Raw genomic sequence first — 17,434 nt, 5'->3', positions numbered from 1 at the left:
AAGAATAGACCCAGAAGCACGATCACACCTTGAGCTCCTTCTCAAGCCGGTCGATCTCAGAACCCAGCGAATCAATTATGTTCTCTCCATGTTTCAGCATGAAGGCCTCAAGTGCCTCAGCAGACTGCACCTGGCGAATTTCCTGTCCAATCACAAAATGCCACTTACATCACCGTAGCAACACACCTATAGCACCAACTACCACGTTTGATAAATCAGCAATTACATATAGTTAACCCTGAGGACATACAGACAGGTGGATTAAAAAGAGCACCGCCAATCCAACAACATATTCAACCTGGTTGCCTTTATGGAGCACACACAGTTCCAAGTTTATCTGAAATAAATCTCACTTCAGTTTGAGAAGAAGAAACGCTTCTAAATAATGCATTTGTTCGTTACCTGGACCACCAAAGGTGAAAGTACTCACCCCTGTCTGTCTGTATGTTTGTTTGTTATTTGCAAATCGAAGATTTTTCAGGTGGTTGGTCGGTTTTGTTATTCTGTCTGTTTCTCTGTTTGTCGCCTAAAGGTCACAATTCTAAACCAATCATCCTTAAACTTGACCAAATTGTAGAGGTAATCACACCTGAGAAGCCTATTCATTTGGAGGTCAAAGGTCATCTTGAGGTCAAATTTCTAAAATCCTCATTTTTCATCTTACTTGAAAGTTGAACAGCAATAACAAAGTGCACCACTGAATTGGGAAACTAACTATTTTTGAGGTCAAAAGGTCAACTCAAGGTCAAACTTCCGACATCAATTTTCATCTGAAAAATAATCAATTTCCATCCGATTGGCCTGAGCTAGAGTCCCTGTATAGAGAGAGTTACGACAACCCGGAATTAGAAGCCATTTTGTTTCCATTTTTGCGCCACGCACTAGTGCACTGCCCGCAAGTGTGTATACACTGTGCGTAACCAAGTACAAAATTTGAGTGCCTACATTGTGTAATTTGTGATTTGCACCATGCCCCTCGCTTTTGATATAGCAGAGCAGTTAAGAGGAAGCATCGTTCATTTTTTCAGGAAAGCACCAAATTTGGCACAGATGTAGTATGGACCTATACAATTGTTTTCCTGAGGGGCGCCCAAAAATTCAGAACCCCTGGTGGCCGCCATATTGAATTTCAACATGACCGCCCTCTGTGACCTATTTCCCTCAATAACTTCTATACTATGAGTGGTCTTGGTCTTGTATTGTGGTCTTGGCAATAGCACACTACTTTACCTACCAGTCACACGGTGTGGAGGAACTCTGGATTGCCATTGGCACTGACAAAAGCTACCGCTACCTTGCCATCCATAAAGTTGCCACCGGCCTTGGCCGCAGGAAGTCCGAGTCTTTGCCATTATTTCATGCCTTCACTGGCTGCGACAGCGACACAGTGTCATTTTTTGCCCCAAATTGGGAAAAAGACAGCCTGGAGGGCTTGGGAGGCATACCCCAGCATCACGCAGACCTTTCATGCTCTCGCTTATAGGCCATCTGTGGACGCTATTACTATGGAACTACAGAGCATAGAAAGATATGTTGCCATCCTCTATGACCGGACTACCGAGATAAAGACGGTGAATGACATGCGCTGACACTTGTTCACGAAGAAGGCAAGAACAATTGATCACATTCCCCCAACAGCAGACGCCTTCGAACAACACCTAAAACGTGCATGTTTTCAGGCTGGACACGTATGGAGTCAGGCACTTGTGCCAATGTTCCCTACCCAGAACTTCCATCACCAGCTGATTGGGGCTGGATGAAAACAGGGACTTCTTGGACACCAATTTGGACCACAATACCACTGATACAGGAGGCATGTTCAGAGCTTACAAGCTGCCATTGTAAGTCGGCCTGTAAAGGCAACTGTAAATGCTCCAGGGCAAATCTGCCCTGCACATCACTGTGTGACTGCGATGGACAGTGCTTGTAGTACTACGCGTCTGTGCGAGAGCCTCCACCTTTCAAGTGCCCACAATATTTTAAGTTAAAACTGCAACTGTGTGTAACTTTGATTAATTAATACCATTCCATTGTTATCAGAGACCAACAAAACAATGTGTATCACTTGGAATTGAAATTTTACCTAAAATACTATGAGATTCAAGGAAAATGGAAACACCATGGCGGCCATCTTAAAATTAAAGATGATGGATGCCAATCTTTATGCAATTCTGGGTTCTGTGCTGGGCCCTGTGCTTTTTCTGGTCTTCATCAATGATCTCTCTGACTCTCTTGAAAATCCTCTCTATCTCTTTGCTGATGACTCTACTCTCTGTCGCTCCATTCTTCATCCCTCAGATCGGCAGTCTGCAGCCTCCTCGCTCTCTGCAGACCTGGACAAAATCAGACTGGGCAAACAAGTGGAACATGTCTTTCAATCCTGACAAATCTCACACTCTTACGATGTCTCTCCGAAAAGACCGACTGGACAACCCTCCCATCCACTTTCTGAATAATCCTCTCCAAGAAGTTCTGTCACTCAAGCTTTTGGGTCTCACTATCTGCCATGATCTTTCCTGGGAAAACCACATTTCAAATCTGGCCTCCAAAGCCAGTCGCCGACTGGGCATCCTCCGTCGTGCGAAGTCCTTCCTTGGCACACCTGAGCTCCTCACCACATACAAGGCTTTCATCCGCAGCTCAATGGAATACTGCTCTCCCCTCTGGGCTGGTGCTCCTGCCTCACACCTAGCTCGGCTTCACGCTGTTGAAACCAAAGCTTTCAGAATCATTGGAATCTCCCGCGATGAAGCGAACTCCAAGGGCCTTTCACTCACTCACCGAGGGCAGGTTGGTGGTCTTTCCGTCTTTTACCGACTCCTCTCTGGCCTTGCCCCCCCCCCCCCCAGCTCTCTCTGGGCTCTGTCCCCCAAATATTCCTACAGGTCACACAAGATCTGCCTGCAACCCTCTTATGGTTAAACTGCCAAAATCCAGACTCTCTGCTCACCTTCACTCCTTCATTCCTCTTTTCTCCTGCCTCTGGAACAAACTCCCTCACTCTCTTCAATCCCACTCCACCCTCCAGGTCTTTAAAACAGCTGTTCACCACCATCTCTTATCTTCCCTCATCCAAAACCTTGATCTTTCTACCCCCGCTAATTTCACCCCAAATCCACTTTTTTGAAATACCAACTTCTGTCCTGGAAGTCCTTGGTGTCCTTGTGTTTTATACTTCTCCCATCCCCCCCCCTCCCCTTCCCACGCCTCCTCCCCCCAAGCCCTCTCCCTCCCACACATCTCCCTGCTCTCAAATGTTATGTTTGTGTGCTTCCCCTTCTCTCCCCATCTTGTCTTCCGCTCCCTCTTTTTATATATCTTGTTTGTCTGGTTGATTTGTTTGTGAAATAAATGTTAGCTCTTTCATGAGCCTCGATTCAGTATACAAAAAAACAACAACATATATATATATACATATATATATATATTATATATACATATATACACATATATATACATACATATACATACATACATATGTACATACATACATATATATATATACACATACATACATACATACATACATACATACATACATACATACATATATATATATACACAAAGAATTAAGTTAAGCACCCCCCCCCCCCGTTTTTTTACAACCTCGCACATTACAAGTTTGTTGTCGTCAAAACAGTGTAATATACCCATGATATTGCTATATTTTCTGGAGAAGTGATATTATGGTCACATAAAAACATAACAATCATGCCGTTTTCAATATTTTATTCTGAATAATTTAAGGTGAAATTTTTTGGGAATTTTAGGCATATTTTCACCTCAATTTAAGTATGGAGCTATAGGTCCATCACGGACAGTGTGGATGACGTTTATGTTTTCTAACGTACAGTCATTGTTCTGAGAAGACCTCTAGCGATCTTTGCGTCAATAACGTGTGTAGGACCCACGTGATCGGATCACTGACTCAACCCTACGTCTCATAGACCCTGTAAGCCGTCGTATGCGTTGCTGTGGCAGGTTGTTCCATTCCCGATGTAATGCACGTTCCAATTCATCCAGATTGGCTATTGGAGGGACCATCTTCGCAATTTGTCATCCCAACATGTCCCAAACGTGCTCGAGGGGGTTCAGGTTCAGGACAGGATTAGGGGGTGCTTAACTTAATTCTTTGTGTATATATAAACACAGTTTGTGTGTGTGTGTGTGTGTGTGTGTGTAATGTGACCGATAGACTCCGAAACGGAGAGACTCACGTGCTTGATATTTGGCATAGACATGGCCATTGAGCCTGGGACGAACATGGCTGAGACCATATTTGACGAGATCCATATTTTTTATTCATATTTACCTCAGCGCATTTCAGCGAAGTACCCGCTAATCTCAGCCAGTGCGAGCAGCTCGCTGATTCGCTCAGAGCGATCACGTGATGTTTCATCACGTCACACGTCACACGTTTGCACGTGATTCAGGGCGAAAAGCCATTGCGTTTTTCACCTTTATGCGACCGTGTTTTTGTGTCGATTTTGTGCGATATGAATTAAATTTTAATTCATATTTCGTGTTCACGAATTCGAATACGAAGGATTTCCCCTTTCCCCTTTCGATTTCGAATACGAATCGAATACGAGCTTGAGTCGAGAGGGCGAATGTACGGGTTGGGAATGTACGGGTCTCCCCTCCCCCACCCGGCAATGCCGGGTACTTCTGCTAGGATCACGTGATGTTCCAACTTTGCCGCCATAATCTCACAGCTATGCGTTCGCACGTAATTCAGTTTTTTCACATTTCAGCGAGGAACATTGCCATTCACACCACATAGGTTTTTTTTTCACTTTCATCTGATATTTGTGATTTATTTCAAACAAACTGTATTTCCCATCTACACGGCCATGTATTCCTATTAACGTTATGTAAAGTACATAAATTGTGTGGATTACATCATTTCTGGATGTGATCAATTGCCAGTAACCATCTATATCCCTCCCCTCCCCCTCCTCCCCCTCCCTTTCCCCCCTCCCCCTACCCTTCCCCCTCCCTTCCCCCTCCACCCTACCCTCTCCCCTCCCCCTCACCCCTCCCTTTCCCCCTACCCTACCCCTTCCCCATCCCCCTCCCTTTCCCCCATGCTCCTCCCTTTCCCCCCTACCCCTTCCTTTCTGTCCTACCCCTTCCCCTCCCCCCTCCCCTCCCCCTCCACCTCCTCCCTCCCCCCACCCTCCCACTCCTCTCCACCTCCTCCCTCCCCCCACCCTCCCACTCCTCTCCCCCTCCCCTCACCCTCCCACTCCTCTCCCCATCCCATCCCCCCCCCTCTCCTCCCCTCCCCTCCCCCTCTCCTCCTCCCCCCGTTCCACCCCCCACCCCCCTCCCCTCCCCCCATCCCCTCCCCCTCACCCCTCCTCCCCCCCTCCTCTCCCTCCCCCTCCCTTCTCCCTCCACCCTACCCTCTCCCCTTCCCCCCTCCCCTTTCCCCTCCTCGCCCCCTCCCCTCCCCTCCCCCTCCCTTTCCCCCCTACCCCTTCCTTTCTGCCCTACCCCTTCCCCATGCTCCTCCCTTTCCCCCCTACCCCTTCCTTTCTGTCCTACCCCTTCCCCACCCCTCTCCCCCCTCCCCTCCACCTCCCTCGCCCTCCCCCTCCTCCTCCCTCCCCCCACCCTCCCACTCCTCTCCCTCTCCCTCTCCCCCTCCCCCTCCCATCCCCCTCCCTTTCCCCCCTCCCCCCTACCCTTCTCTCTCCACCCTACCCTATCCCCTTCCCCACTCCCCTTTCCCCCTCCTCTCCCCCTCCCTTTCCCCCATGCCCCTCCCTTTTCCCCCTACCCCTTCCTTTCCACCCTACCCCTTCCCCATCCCCCTCCACCCTCCCCTCCCCCTCCCTTTCCCCCATGCTCCTCCCTTTCCCCCCTACCCATGTTGCAAGGTCCACCTTTGGTTAAGCTTCAACTTTCCGACAGATGGCCTCACATTATCCTCAAGCACCCTCTGGTACAATGAAGAATTCATCGTGGATTATATGATGGTGAGCTGCCCAGGCCCTGATGCAGCAAAGCTGCCTCAAACCATAATATTTCCACCATCATGCTTTTCAGTTGGTATCAGCCCAGGCCCTGATGCAGCAAAGCTGCCCCAAACCATAATATTTCCACCACCATGCTTTACAGTTGGTATCAGGTTCTTCTGGTCAAATGCTGTCTTTGGTTTTGGCCAAACATGTCTTCTGGTACTGTGGCCAAATAGATCTACGTTTGACTCATCTGTTCAGAGCACATTGTTCCAGAAGTGCTGGTCTTTGCCTCGGTGTTCATTGGCAAACTTTAGTCTTGCCCTGATGTTCTGTCTGGACAGCAAAGGTTTCCTCCTGGCACACCTCCCATGTAGATCAAATTTGTGCAGCCTCTTTCTAATGGTAGACTCGTGCACTTTGACATCAACAGTGGCAAGAGCTACCTGTAGGTCCCGTGATGATATTCTAGGGTTCTTAGAGACTTCTTTCAGCATCTTGCGGTCTGCTGTCGGGCTGAACTTGCTGGGGCGGCCTGGCCTGAACAAGTTGGCAGTTGTTTGGAATATTCTCCACTTGTAGATGATCTTCCGGACAGTCGAATGATTGATTTCAAATTGTTTGGAGATCTTTTTAAATCACTACCCAGACTCGTAGGCATCTATAAACTTCTTTCTGAAGGCCTCAGAGAGCTCTTTTGATCTATGCATGGTGACGCCGCACACTTCAACAACAAAGAGCAAACCAAACTAAATGTCTGAAGTTTAAATAAGACAGGTGCCTCCAAGATCCTCTCTGACGATGTTCTAATCATTTGCACCTGAGCTGGTGCACCCGATTCTAATTTTAGGTATTTGAAGTTGTGATAAATGTAGGGGTGTACTTACTTTTTCCACATGCGAAATTTGCATTTATGTTTATTTAAATTACACAATGGACTACAAAATGTAAATGTTTCATGATATTTGTTATATTATATCACCTTCATCTCTCAATATTGTTGAAATGAAGATCAAATAGCTGTATGTTGAAATATGTTGAAAAAGTCAAAACTTTACATGGGGTGTTCTTACTTTTTCACGTGACAGTACATACATATATATATATATATACAGGGTGGGCGGAAAGTCGCTCCCTATTTTAAAGTACTTATAAATTATGATAGATAGAATTATCTATAATTAGATAGGGTAAATATATGTTATATAATATAAGTACTTTAAAATAGGGAGCGACTTTCCACCCACCCTGTATATATACATATATGAAAGAATGAATGAATTAAATATATATATATATATATATATATATATATATATATATATATATATATATATATATATATACGTAGTGTGTTCAAAAAGTATCCGACCTTTATTTTTCGTGCGTAAAAAAAAAGAAGCTAGGGAGGCGTTGATTGGTGCACGTACGTAGGCGATCCTAATGCGCACGCGTGAATTTTTTCCCACGAATTTTCGTTTTTGACAAAATGACGGAAAAACTTGAACAACGCTACTGCATCAAATTTTGTGTAAAGCTTGGCGATTCCCAAGTGGAAACGATCCACAAGATTCAACACCGTTCATTCCATTATGAAGGAGGATTTGGGCTTCAGGAGAATCTCAGCGAAGTTCGTACGAAAGCTGCTAACGATTGAGGAGAAGCAACTCCGTTTGGAGATCGCACAGGACATGCTGGAGACTGTGAACAGCGATCCCAGCTTCCTCAACACAGTGATCACTGGCGATGAGTCCTGGGTTTATGGGTACGACCCAGAAACCAAGTTGCAGTTTTGATGCAAGTTTGATGAAACACAAAATTTGATGCAGTAGCGTTGTTCAAGTTTTTCCGTCATTTTGTCAAAAACGAAAATCCAACGGCGCTCACTTACATTTCCTCACTCATCGGCGGTCTGCCGTCGAATGACAGCTTCTGCAGGTGGGAAAAAATTCACGCGTGCGCATTAGGATCGCCTACATACGTGCACCAATCAACGCCTCCCTATATTCTTTTTTTTTTACGCACGGAAAATAAAGGTCGGATACTTTTTGAACACACTACGTATATATTATATATATATATATATATATATATATATATATATATATATATATATATATATATATATACATATATATATATATATATATATATATATATATATATATGGGTGGTGCTCAAAATAATTTTTAAAAAATATTTACTGGGACATGGCTTTATGTTGTTCCTTTTGTTCCAAAATGAAAAGACACCAAATATGAAAGCAATCTGATTTTATTTAGGGGTGCCACATCAGCCTTCAAACTAAAGGTGTCTACAAAACTTTTCTATATATGGATCGAAAGCAAAACCAGAAGTTTGTTTTATGAAAATCCACCCTCCACTCACTTTCTTTGTATTCTAGCAAACACAAGTTACAATAGCTGCACAAATAGCACTATATTGCTATGAAAACTCAAATTCAATGATAACAATCCAAATGTTCAGTTCATAAAATGAAGAGACACCATATCACATAATATTAAAAAACCCAAATATAATGAGAAATGTAACTCCTATTTCTGGGCCTGTTTCACCACTGTTGCCTTCTTGGCATCGGGGTACATCTTCCTGTGAGCAGCAACAACTTGGAGCAGAGCTTGCTTTTGCTCTTCATCCTTTGTAAGGAGCTTATTGTAGTCTTGTATCAATGCGACACCCCTTTCTGCCCTGTCGTTCACCACGACTAAGCCACTGGCGGCTTTCTTTGCTTCCTGAAAGCTGGTTTCTTGCTCCCATGAACCAGGATCCTTATCCATCCAATCAGTTGGGGTCCCTAGGATGCTGAAGAAATGCTTGGTGTGTTTTGTTATGAGGCCAGCGATTGACAGGGCGGTTCCTCGTTTGATAGCTGGTCTCTTTGGAGAGGGGTTTTCACCGTCATTTTTCAATGCTTCAATCATATTGATCTTGCTTTCTTTGTCAATTCTGGTGTCAAAGAAAGCAAATGCCACTAGTACTGGGCTCATGTACCACGTGTGGCGGCCAAGTGCCTTCAAGGCTGCCTGAGCCATCTTCTGATTGATTTGTTCAAACTTTTCCAACTTCTTGAAGAGGTTAATGTCATTCAGGGGAGCCTCAATAGCTTGTGGAGCCCGAAACCAAGCCTGTACATACACAAGGCAGACAAAAATGTTGAAGGCTCGGAGTTCTCTCGCCTCTCGAAGTGTCAAGTGGAACTCTGACCGAAACATGAACACCTGTAGTGAATATAGTGCTTTTGCCATCCATCTGGCTCTGTGCATTGCTCCTGGAGCCATGATCCGGATTCCACGAGGTGGGATTCCTCCCATGTGGATGACAGTCAGTTCTAGGAGTTCACGATAATCATCTCGTGGCTGCTGATCTTTCAAACACACAAGAACGTTTTTGCTTCCAACACAGTGTCTACAGATCCCATTGAAGCCTTCCTCTCTGAGAATTGATCGTGAAGAAACTTCCTGTCCTCGGGGTTGGTGATTATGGCCTCCGAATCTGCATGCCTAAGATCAAACGTCTTCTCCAAGGAGGCCTTGAAGGATGCTTCCTTTTTCTCTTGGGTCGCACCACCCTGCTTTGCACCTTTTTGGAGGCTCCTCCATTCTTCATATAGCCTCTCCAAACGATGGATGCAGTGCTGCTTCGTCGTTGTAGGTAGGTGAGCTTTTTCCCAGCACTTCACAACCTCTTCAATGGTGAGGGTTGCACTCTCCCGGGCAGTGCGATTCTCCTTCTTCAGGTGATGGAAAAACAGGACAAGAGATTGATGCACAGTCGGGAGCTTGGCACCTTTGATGGCATCTCCAGAAGTGGACCCAATGAGATACACATTATCCTGAGCCTGAGTTTTCAATGAAACACTGGTACTAGCACATGCCATATCTGCAAAATAAGCAAGAATGTGGGTAAAATCCTGTTAATTCTTACTCCACAGGGTAACTCTCTACAAAAGAGCCACAGTCAATAAGTTAGGCCTACATATTACACACTAAAAAAGCGTACCCCTGACCCCGGGAACCTGTACAAAACATGCATGAAAATTGCCCAGATAGTGATCATAGGAAGTCTCAAAACTGTATGTATAATATATTGTATATATATAATGTATAATGTGTATTTATGTATATTTATTATTTAATGTATATTTACTATATATTTATTTTTAATATTATATTTAATGTTTATATATAATTATGTATTTATTTTGTGTATATACAGCCCAAAAAATGGGAATTCCTATTTTTGCATGGGGGAAAATTCATCACTGATGTGGCACCCCTAAATATTATTGGATTCCATTCAAATTTGGTGTGGTTTCCTTCGACACCAAAAGGAACAAAAATAGGCCATGTCCCGGAGAAAATGTGCATTTTGCTTTTTTGAAGCCCACCCTAAATTATATATATATATATATATATATATATATATATATATATATATATATATATATATATATATATATATATATATATATATATATATATATATATATATATATATATACACACACAGACTTGGCATTTAATATGGAATATTTTTTTTTTTTCTTGACTTGGGTTTCCTTTCTGAACTCAGTATATCAATCTGGTGAGTTTATTTTACGCTTCGGTGATTTCTTTGTTAAAAGAACCATGTCACTGATTGTCTGTTGCAGAAAGAAGTCAATAACAGGATTATATCACTGGTGGCGTGACAAAATGTAAGGACAGGTACATTTGACGATTGGCTTCACAATCGGGTATATAAGGGTTGTTGCGTTCGGTATTAGTGGAAAACAACTGCTGCACATCTACAAAAATTCTTGCCGCTTCCTCTGGAGATGGTCCGTCAACTCGACAATGCTGTTTGTCATGGAGTGATGGCTTTACGAAATTCCGGCATGAAAAAGCATGCTATTGCTCGGCAGTATGGCATCACTCAAGGTCAGGTGTCAAAGATCCTGAAACGAAATGCTCAGAGGGGTGTCCCTACTCCAATATCGAGGCCAGGACGTCCCCGCAGAACCACAAGGAGGGATGATCGCCAGCTGCACCGGTTAGTCCGCAATGGCCGTACCAAGTCAGCTAATCGGCTTAGGGCTGAGTGGCAGCAACTGACAAATGTGCCTGCATCCAGAAGGCGAGTCAACCAATGACTGGTTCAAACAGGCTATCGTGCCAGGCGTCCCCTGAGAAAGCCACGCCTGACAAGACAACACCGCCAGCGCCGATTGCAGTGGGCCAGACAGCACCGTCAATGGCAGCCAGGACACTGGAATCACGTGATCTTCAGTGACGAGTCTTGATTTCTGGTCTATCGTCAAGATGGCCATGTCCGAGTGCGCAGACAAGTGCATGAAGCCTACAACAAAGATTGTATAGTGCCAAGAGTCCAAGCTGGAGGTGGTGGGGTGACCGTTTGGGCTGCTTTTCATGCAGGGGGCAAAACTGACCTGGTTGTTCTGAATGGAAACCTGAACCAGTTCAAGTACAGGGCCATTCTGGAAGAAACATTGCTTCCATTTGCTCGTGCAGCCTTTCGAGGAAACTTTGTCTTCCAAGATGACAATGCATGGCCTCATCGTGCTCGCATGATTCAACACTTTCTTGCTGACCGTGGTGTCGAGCATATGGAGTGGCCTGCCATGTCCCCGGATATGAATCCGATAGAGAACTTGTGGGCAGAATTAACGCGTCAAATCTACAACTTGGACCAGCAGCCTACCTCTGTGCGTGAATTGCAGCAGGCTATTGTCACTGCATGGCAAGAGATTCCTGTCCAAACCTTGGCAAATCTCGTGAACAGCATTCCTCAATATGTACGTGCTCTCCTGAATGCTCGTGGGGGTTACACGAAGTAATGAACTGTAATTTTACTGTCCGTAATCCCAGTCGTAATTTAACTTTTGTTTTTGTTAAAAAAAATTTTGGCTAATGTGCAAAATAAAGAAATACTTCTGGAAAACGTACAGAAGTTTAACACAGTACTGTCCATGAATTGAGTTCAATATCAGTTTACATCACTTTCAAGGATCAATTTATTTGCTTTGAAATGTCAAATGTGGTTTTTGTTTCTTTTAAAGGTCACATTAACAAAATCTAGAATAATTTCAACATAATTCCAATGAACTTTTGGTTCTAAGTCAACTTGAAAAGTAAGTTCACCCCCACAAAAAAAATATTCCATATTAAATGCCAAGTCTGTGTGTGTGTATATATATATATATATTATATATATATATATATATTGGACTTGAGCCGTATATATATATATATATATATATATATATATATATATATATATATACATATATATATATATATATATATCACAAACAACAACTTCTCCATCTCTTCATGGACAGAGGTCCGGAGCTCTGAAATAATCTTAACGCCCTTGGCTGGCGTTATAGCCTTTATCGACTCCTTCTGCTTCAAAATCGTACATATCGTAGAAGTACTACGATTGTACTGCCTCGCCAAGTCGACAACACGCACATCTCGCTCATGTTTTTCGACGATTACGTGTTTTATATCCAAGCTCGCTCGCTCGTAACTCAGATCTCGGCTCGCATCACAAAGCAAAAAATCGACCGAGCGACGGCTCGTATCTCGGAAAACTCGTAAGTTGGTGCACTCGTAAGTCAAGGTTTCACTATATATATATACAGATCAGATTCTACGATATGTACGATATATATATATAATATATATATAGATATACATACACACACACACACACACACACATACACATACACACACACACAGTGAAACCTTGACTTACGAGTGCACCAACTTACGAGTTTTCCGAGATACGAGGCGTCGCTCGGTCGATTTTTTGCTTTGTGATGCGAGCCGAGATCTGAGTTACGAGCGAGCGAGCTTGGATATAAAACACGTAATCGTCGAAAAACATGAGCGAGGTGTGCGTGTTGTCGACTTGGCGAGGCAGTACGATCGTAGTACTTCTACGATATGTACGATTTTGAAGCAGAAGGAGTCGATAAAGGCTATAATGCCAGCCAAGGGCGTTAAGATTATTTCAAAGCTCCGGACCTCTGTCCATGAAGAGATGGAGAAGTTGTTGTTTGTGTGGTTGACGGAGAAGCAGCTCGCAGGAGATACCGTGACCGAGAGCATCATCTGTGAGAAGGCACGAGACATTTACGGGGATTTGGTGCAGCAGACGGCGGGAACATCAACGGACGAGGCATCGGAAGAGTCATTCAAAGCCAGTCGGGGATGGTTTGATAATTTTAAGAAGAGGACCGGCATTCACTCCGTCGTCAGGCATGGTGAGGCAGCAAGCTCGGATGTGAAGGCAGCTGAAGATTTTATTATAACGTTTGCCGAACTGATAGAAGCCGAAGGATACATCCCCCAGCAAATCTTCAACTGTGACGAGACAGGGCTCTTCTGGAAAAAGATGCCGAGGAGGACGTATATAACGGCAGAGGAGAAGAGCATGCCAGGCCACAACTTGTTCAGAGTGCCGGCGATAGCTCGCCTTCTCTTTGTGGAAGACACGGTGAGATCCTTAACATCCAACAACTAATGGGATGCAAACGGGGCACCCAGTTTAGCGGTACACACATTGATGAATCACCCTGCCTGTGAAACACCGACATGACAGGTTATAGCTGGGTCGGGATTCAAACCCAGGCTGGACAGTTTAGAGTCAAGTGTGCATACCTCCAGTCCAGGCCATCCTGCCAACTTGTATGCTGCATACAGGTGAAATATAAAGCGCGAGATATTTTTATATATATATTTCAAAAAAAATTGGTGTGGTTTTTGGGGGGCTGGAACGGATTAATAGCATTTCAATTCATTTTAATGGGGAAATTTAATTTGAGAAACGAGCAAATTGAGTTACGAGCTCGGTCACAGAACGAATTAAACTCGTAAGTCAAGGTTTCACTGTATATTGCTGTGGTTTTGAGATTGGCACATTGAAGTCATTAAAGGTTAAAGGTTTGCCCCCCATAGTTAGTCACACGAGCAACATATAGGCCCATTTGTAGTGTAGTTATGTCTTAGTATGTGTAAGAATAGGCCATTTCCCCTCTTAGTACCTGCGTTGTGTAAAGACAGGAGAGTAGGCCCTACATTCATTTTGCTCCAACCTCCATTCTACCTCTATGGGCGCAATCCATGCCGCGCCCCATTTGGCTGTCCACTAGTCGAGTAACACGAGGTAGGCCTAAAAAGGTGGGGGCGGCGTTTAGGTCGGGAGCGGCAGAGGCGATGACGGTAAGAGCCACCAGCTAATCAAAGCTCGAGCGGCATGGCGTGAGGGCGTGGTGAAGTGAGTCTGGTGAGTTCTAGAAGGTTCGCGGGGCGGGTCTATATAAGCCCATACGAAAAGCCCTTGAAAAGGACTTGGACTTGGACTTGACTTGTACCAGTGGCGCGAGAGGACTGTGCCAGAGAATTTGCATCACTCGCCGTTGTTTAACTTTGACCCTCGCAATAGTACGTGCGCGCCAGGGGATAGAGGAAGAGGCGTTGGCCGTACATGTACGCGGGCGCAACCAGACGCGCCGGTAACGAAGATAGCGCATTTCGGCCACGCGAGTGAACGCGGCCATAACCGCGAGTGAATAACCGCCAGTCGCGCCAAAGTCCAACCTCTTCCGTGCGCCCAAAGATAACCCGATTGTTCAGGCGACACGCTACGAGCTCCTGCTTTCACCTACCTCCATCTCCACGGGACGTGCCGGGGACCGGGGAGAGCTGCACGAGAGCCATCCTTGGATGCGCTGGAGAACATCATCCTGCCGATCAGCAATCCCCGTGTGAGTGTGTGTGTGTGTGTGTGTGTGTGTGTGTGTGTGTGTGTGTGTGAGACGGGCCCGTTTGTCCAGGGGCATTAAGTATAAGACCGTTTAAGGATTTCCCTGTGTATCTTTGTCCTGGCTGTAAATACGTGCAATATTAATTAAACATCTTTGTTCTTCCTTTCCTTTCCAATTCGATCGCCTTTGTGATTTCTCCATTGTCTAAGCGTGGTACGAATAAGATCGCTCCAATCGGGTCTCGTAAGTAATAATAGCGCGGATCACGTGTACGCAAACCGCTCGGCGTATCATCATCACACGTGGTTCGTGCGGGGCTTATTTCCTCACTTCCAGGGCAGCGCTAGTACTTAGGTAACAGCGAATTTGGTCCTGAAACCCTATTTAGCGCTGTCCGGAAGGGACGTAATAGGTCCCGGGTCGCGCCAGGTCAGTAAAGACAAGGGGACTAATCCCCCCCTTGGTAAGGGAAGAAGGCCGGCGGCAGATCCACAACAATATATATATATATATATATATATATATATATACACTGTCATCCCTCGCTATATCGCGCTTCACTTTTCGCGGCTTCGGTACATCGCGGGTTTTTCTCGCTAGTATATGTAAAATTATATATCGGATTTTTCATTATATCGCGGGATTCTGCGGCCTATAGGTATTTTTATTTTTTTAGATTTTAATTATTTTTGCAGTAAAATAAGCATTTTCTAGCCTAAAAAATTAATAATAATATAAATAAAAATATAACACATTAATTAAAACCTATATTAAAAGAATATTACAGTAAATCGAAATAAAATACGCATTATAAATGAGTAGACAAAGAATCGCGCGTATGGAAAACCAAGCTTGGGTTGCTTGCGCTAGTTTGCCCAGATGATTTCGTACGCGGCACACTATTGGCAGATGGATGAGACGTGACCAACCAGAGCACGCTGTTCAGTATCCTGCGGTGTTGTGTTTTTGTGCATTTTGTGTAAAATTGTGAAGTTGTTTCAAGCCCTACGATGACGGGTAAACATTCTGCGTCTTCTAAAGGCTCTGGCACTGAACCTAAGTGCCAGAGGAAGATGCTTAATATCGTAGAGAAGGTGAAACTCCTCGACATGTTAAAGGAAGGGAGAAGCTTTGCGGCTGTAGGCCGCCATTACGGGCTCAATGAATCTACGGTCCGGTACATTAAGAAGGACGAAAAGAATATAAGGGCGACGGCAGCAGTGTCCTTTAACCAGACAGCGAAAAGGGTGGTAACTTCACGCAATAAGGCCATTGTAAGGATGGAGTCTGCATTGGCCCTTTGGATCAGTGACTGCAGGAAGAAGAATATCCCACTGGATACCAACGTTATCCGTGAGAAGGCCAGGCAGCTTTACGCCAAGTTTGCTGAAGGCGCTGGCGACGACAACCCCGAATCCGAACCATCGACCGCATCTCCCACCAAACCAACCAAATTCAATGCCAGCAAGGGCTGGTTTGAAAAATTTCAAAAACGATTTAAGCTAAAGAGCGTGGTCCTGCATGGAGAAGCTGCTTCTGCTGATAAAGCCGCCGCCGAGGGGTACGTGAACGAGACGTTCAGGACGATCATCGAGGAAGGGGGTTATAAGCCTGAACAAGTTTTTAATATGGATGAGACAGAAGAGGAGGAAGAGGGTCCAGGGGATGAAGAAGAAGAAGGCCTATCACTGGAACGCCTCGCAACCCTAGTGAGAATGGCAAAATAACTTAAGGAAAGGGCTGAAGAATGGGACCCCCAGATGATTCGTTCGTTGAAGTTCAGAAATGTAATCGACGGAGGCATTGAAGTCTATAAAAACCTCCTCGCCCAGAAGAAAAGGCAGCGCCAGCAACTGCCCATCACTATGTTCCTCACCCGAAAAAAGAAAGAAGACACGCCTACGTCTTCAGCACGAAAAGAAGTTCCGGACGACGACGAAGATACTGCACCACCTGACGAGGCGCCTGCTGAAGTGGCGCCTTCAGAAGAGCTGTAATGCTCTTCTTTGCTGTGCAGTACAGTAAAAACTATTATTGATATACTTACCCAGTATCTATTAAAGTATTTTCAAATATACTGTACAGCTATATATACACGTACAAATATTTTTCTAATACATAAGGATGGGTCTCAAAAGTGTGTTTAAGAGTGTAGAAAGGGTTTATAAGAGCGTGGGAAAGGTTTATAAGAGTATGGGGAAGGTTTTTAAAGGCTTAAAATATATAAAAAATAATAAAATTAATATATGGTTTCTACTTCGCGGATTTTCACCTATCACGGGGGGTTCTGGAACGTAACCCCCACGATAAACGAGGGATGACTATGTATATATATATATATATATATATATATATATATATATATATATATATATACATACATACATATATTGGAAGTGGAAAAGTATATATATATATATATATATATATATATATATTGTTACGGGTCTCTACGTCGGCCTTCTTCCCCTTAAGAAGGGGGGATTAGTCCCCTTGTTCGTGACTGACCGACATGAGTCCTGACGCTGCACAGCTCCCTCCGGAGAGAGAGGAGCGCAACCCCGTTCGCGACCGCGGACAGATGTTAATTGCCGAGCGGTTTAGCAACCGCGGCACGAACTATTAACAAGGACTGACCCGATCCTTAACGTTGGCCAAATCGTGCCACAGGT

At 44.5% G+C, this 17,434-nt stretch overlaps 2 protein-coding genes across 3 annotated transcripts in view; both read right to left on the bottom strand.

Annotated features, from left to right (window-relative positions):
* The window catches only part of MMAA (metabolism of cobalamin associated A), a 773,535-nt gene that overhangs the window by 502,360 nt on the left and 253,741 nt on the right, over positions 1 to 17,434 (bottom strand). The window lies entirely within an intron of this gene.
* The window catches only part of SLC30A9 (solute carrier family 30 member 9), a 224,796-nt gene that overhangs the window by 2,367 nt on the left and 204,995 nt on the right, over positions 1 to 17,434 (bottom strand). For both annotated transcript variants that reach the window (XM_078777013.1, XM_078777016.1), the window contains one exon: positions 29 to 142. In XM_078777013.1, the coding sequence (XP_078633139.1) occupies positions 29 to 142 (114 nt within the window). The remainder of the gene's footprint in view (positions 1 to 28; positions 143 to 17,434) is intronic.

The sequence above is a fragment of the Myxine glutinosa genome, chromosome 4 (genome assembly GCF_964187855.1).
Source record: "Myxine glutinosa chromosome 4, kmMyxGlut1.1, whole genome shotgun sequence".
In the NCBI taxonomy this organism is placed as follows: domain Eukaryota; kingdom Metazoa; phylum Chordata; class Myxini; order Myxiniformes; family Myxinidae; genus Myxine; species Myxine glutinosa.
Note: the sequence above shows the minus strand (reverse complement) of the source record. Positions and strands in the feature narration are given on the sequence as shown.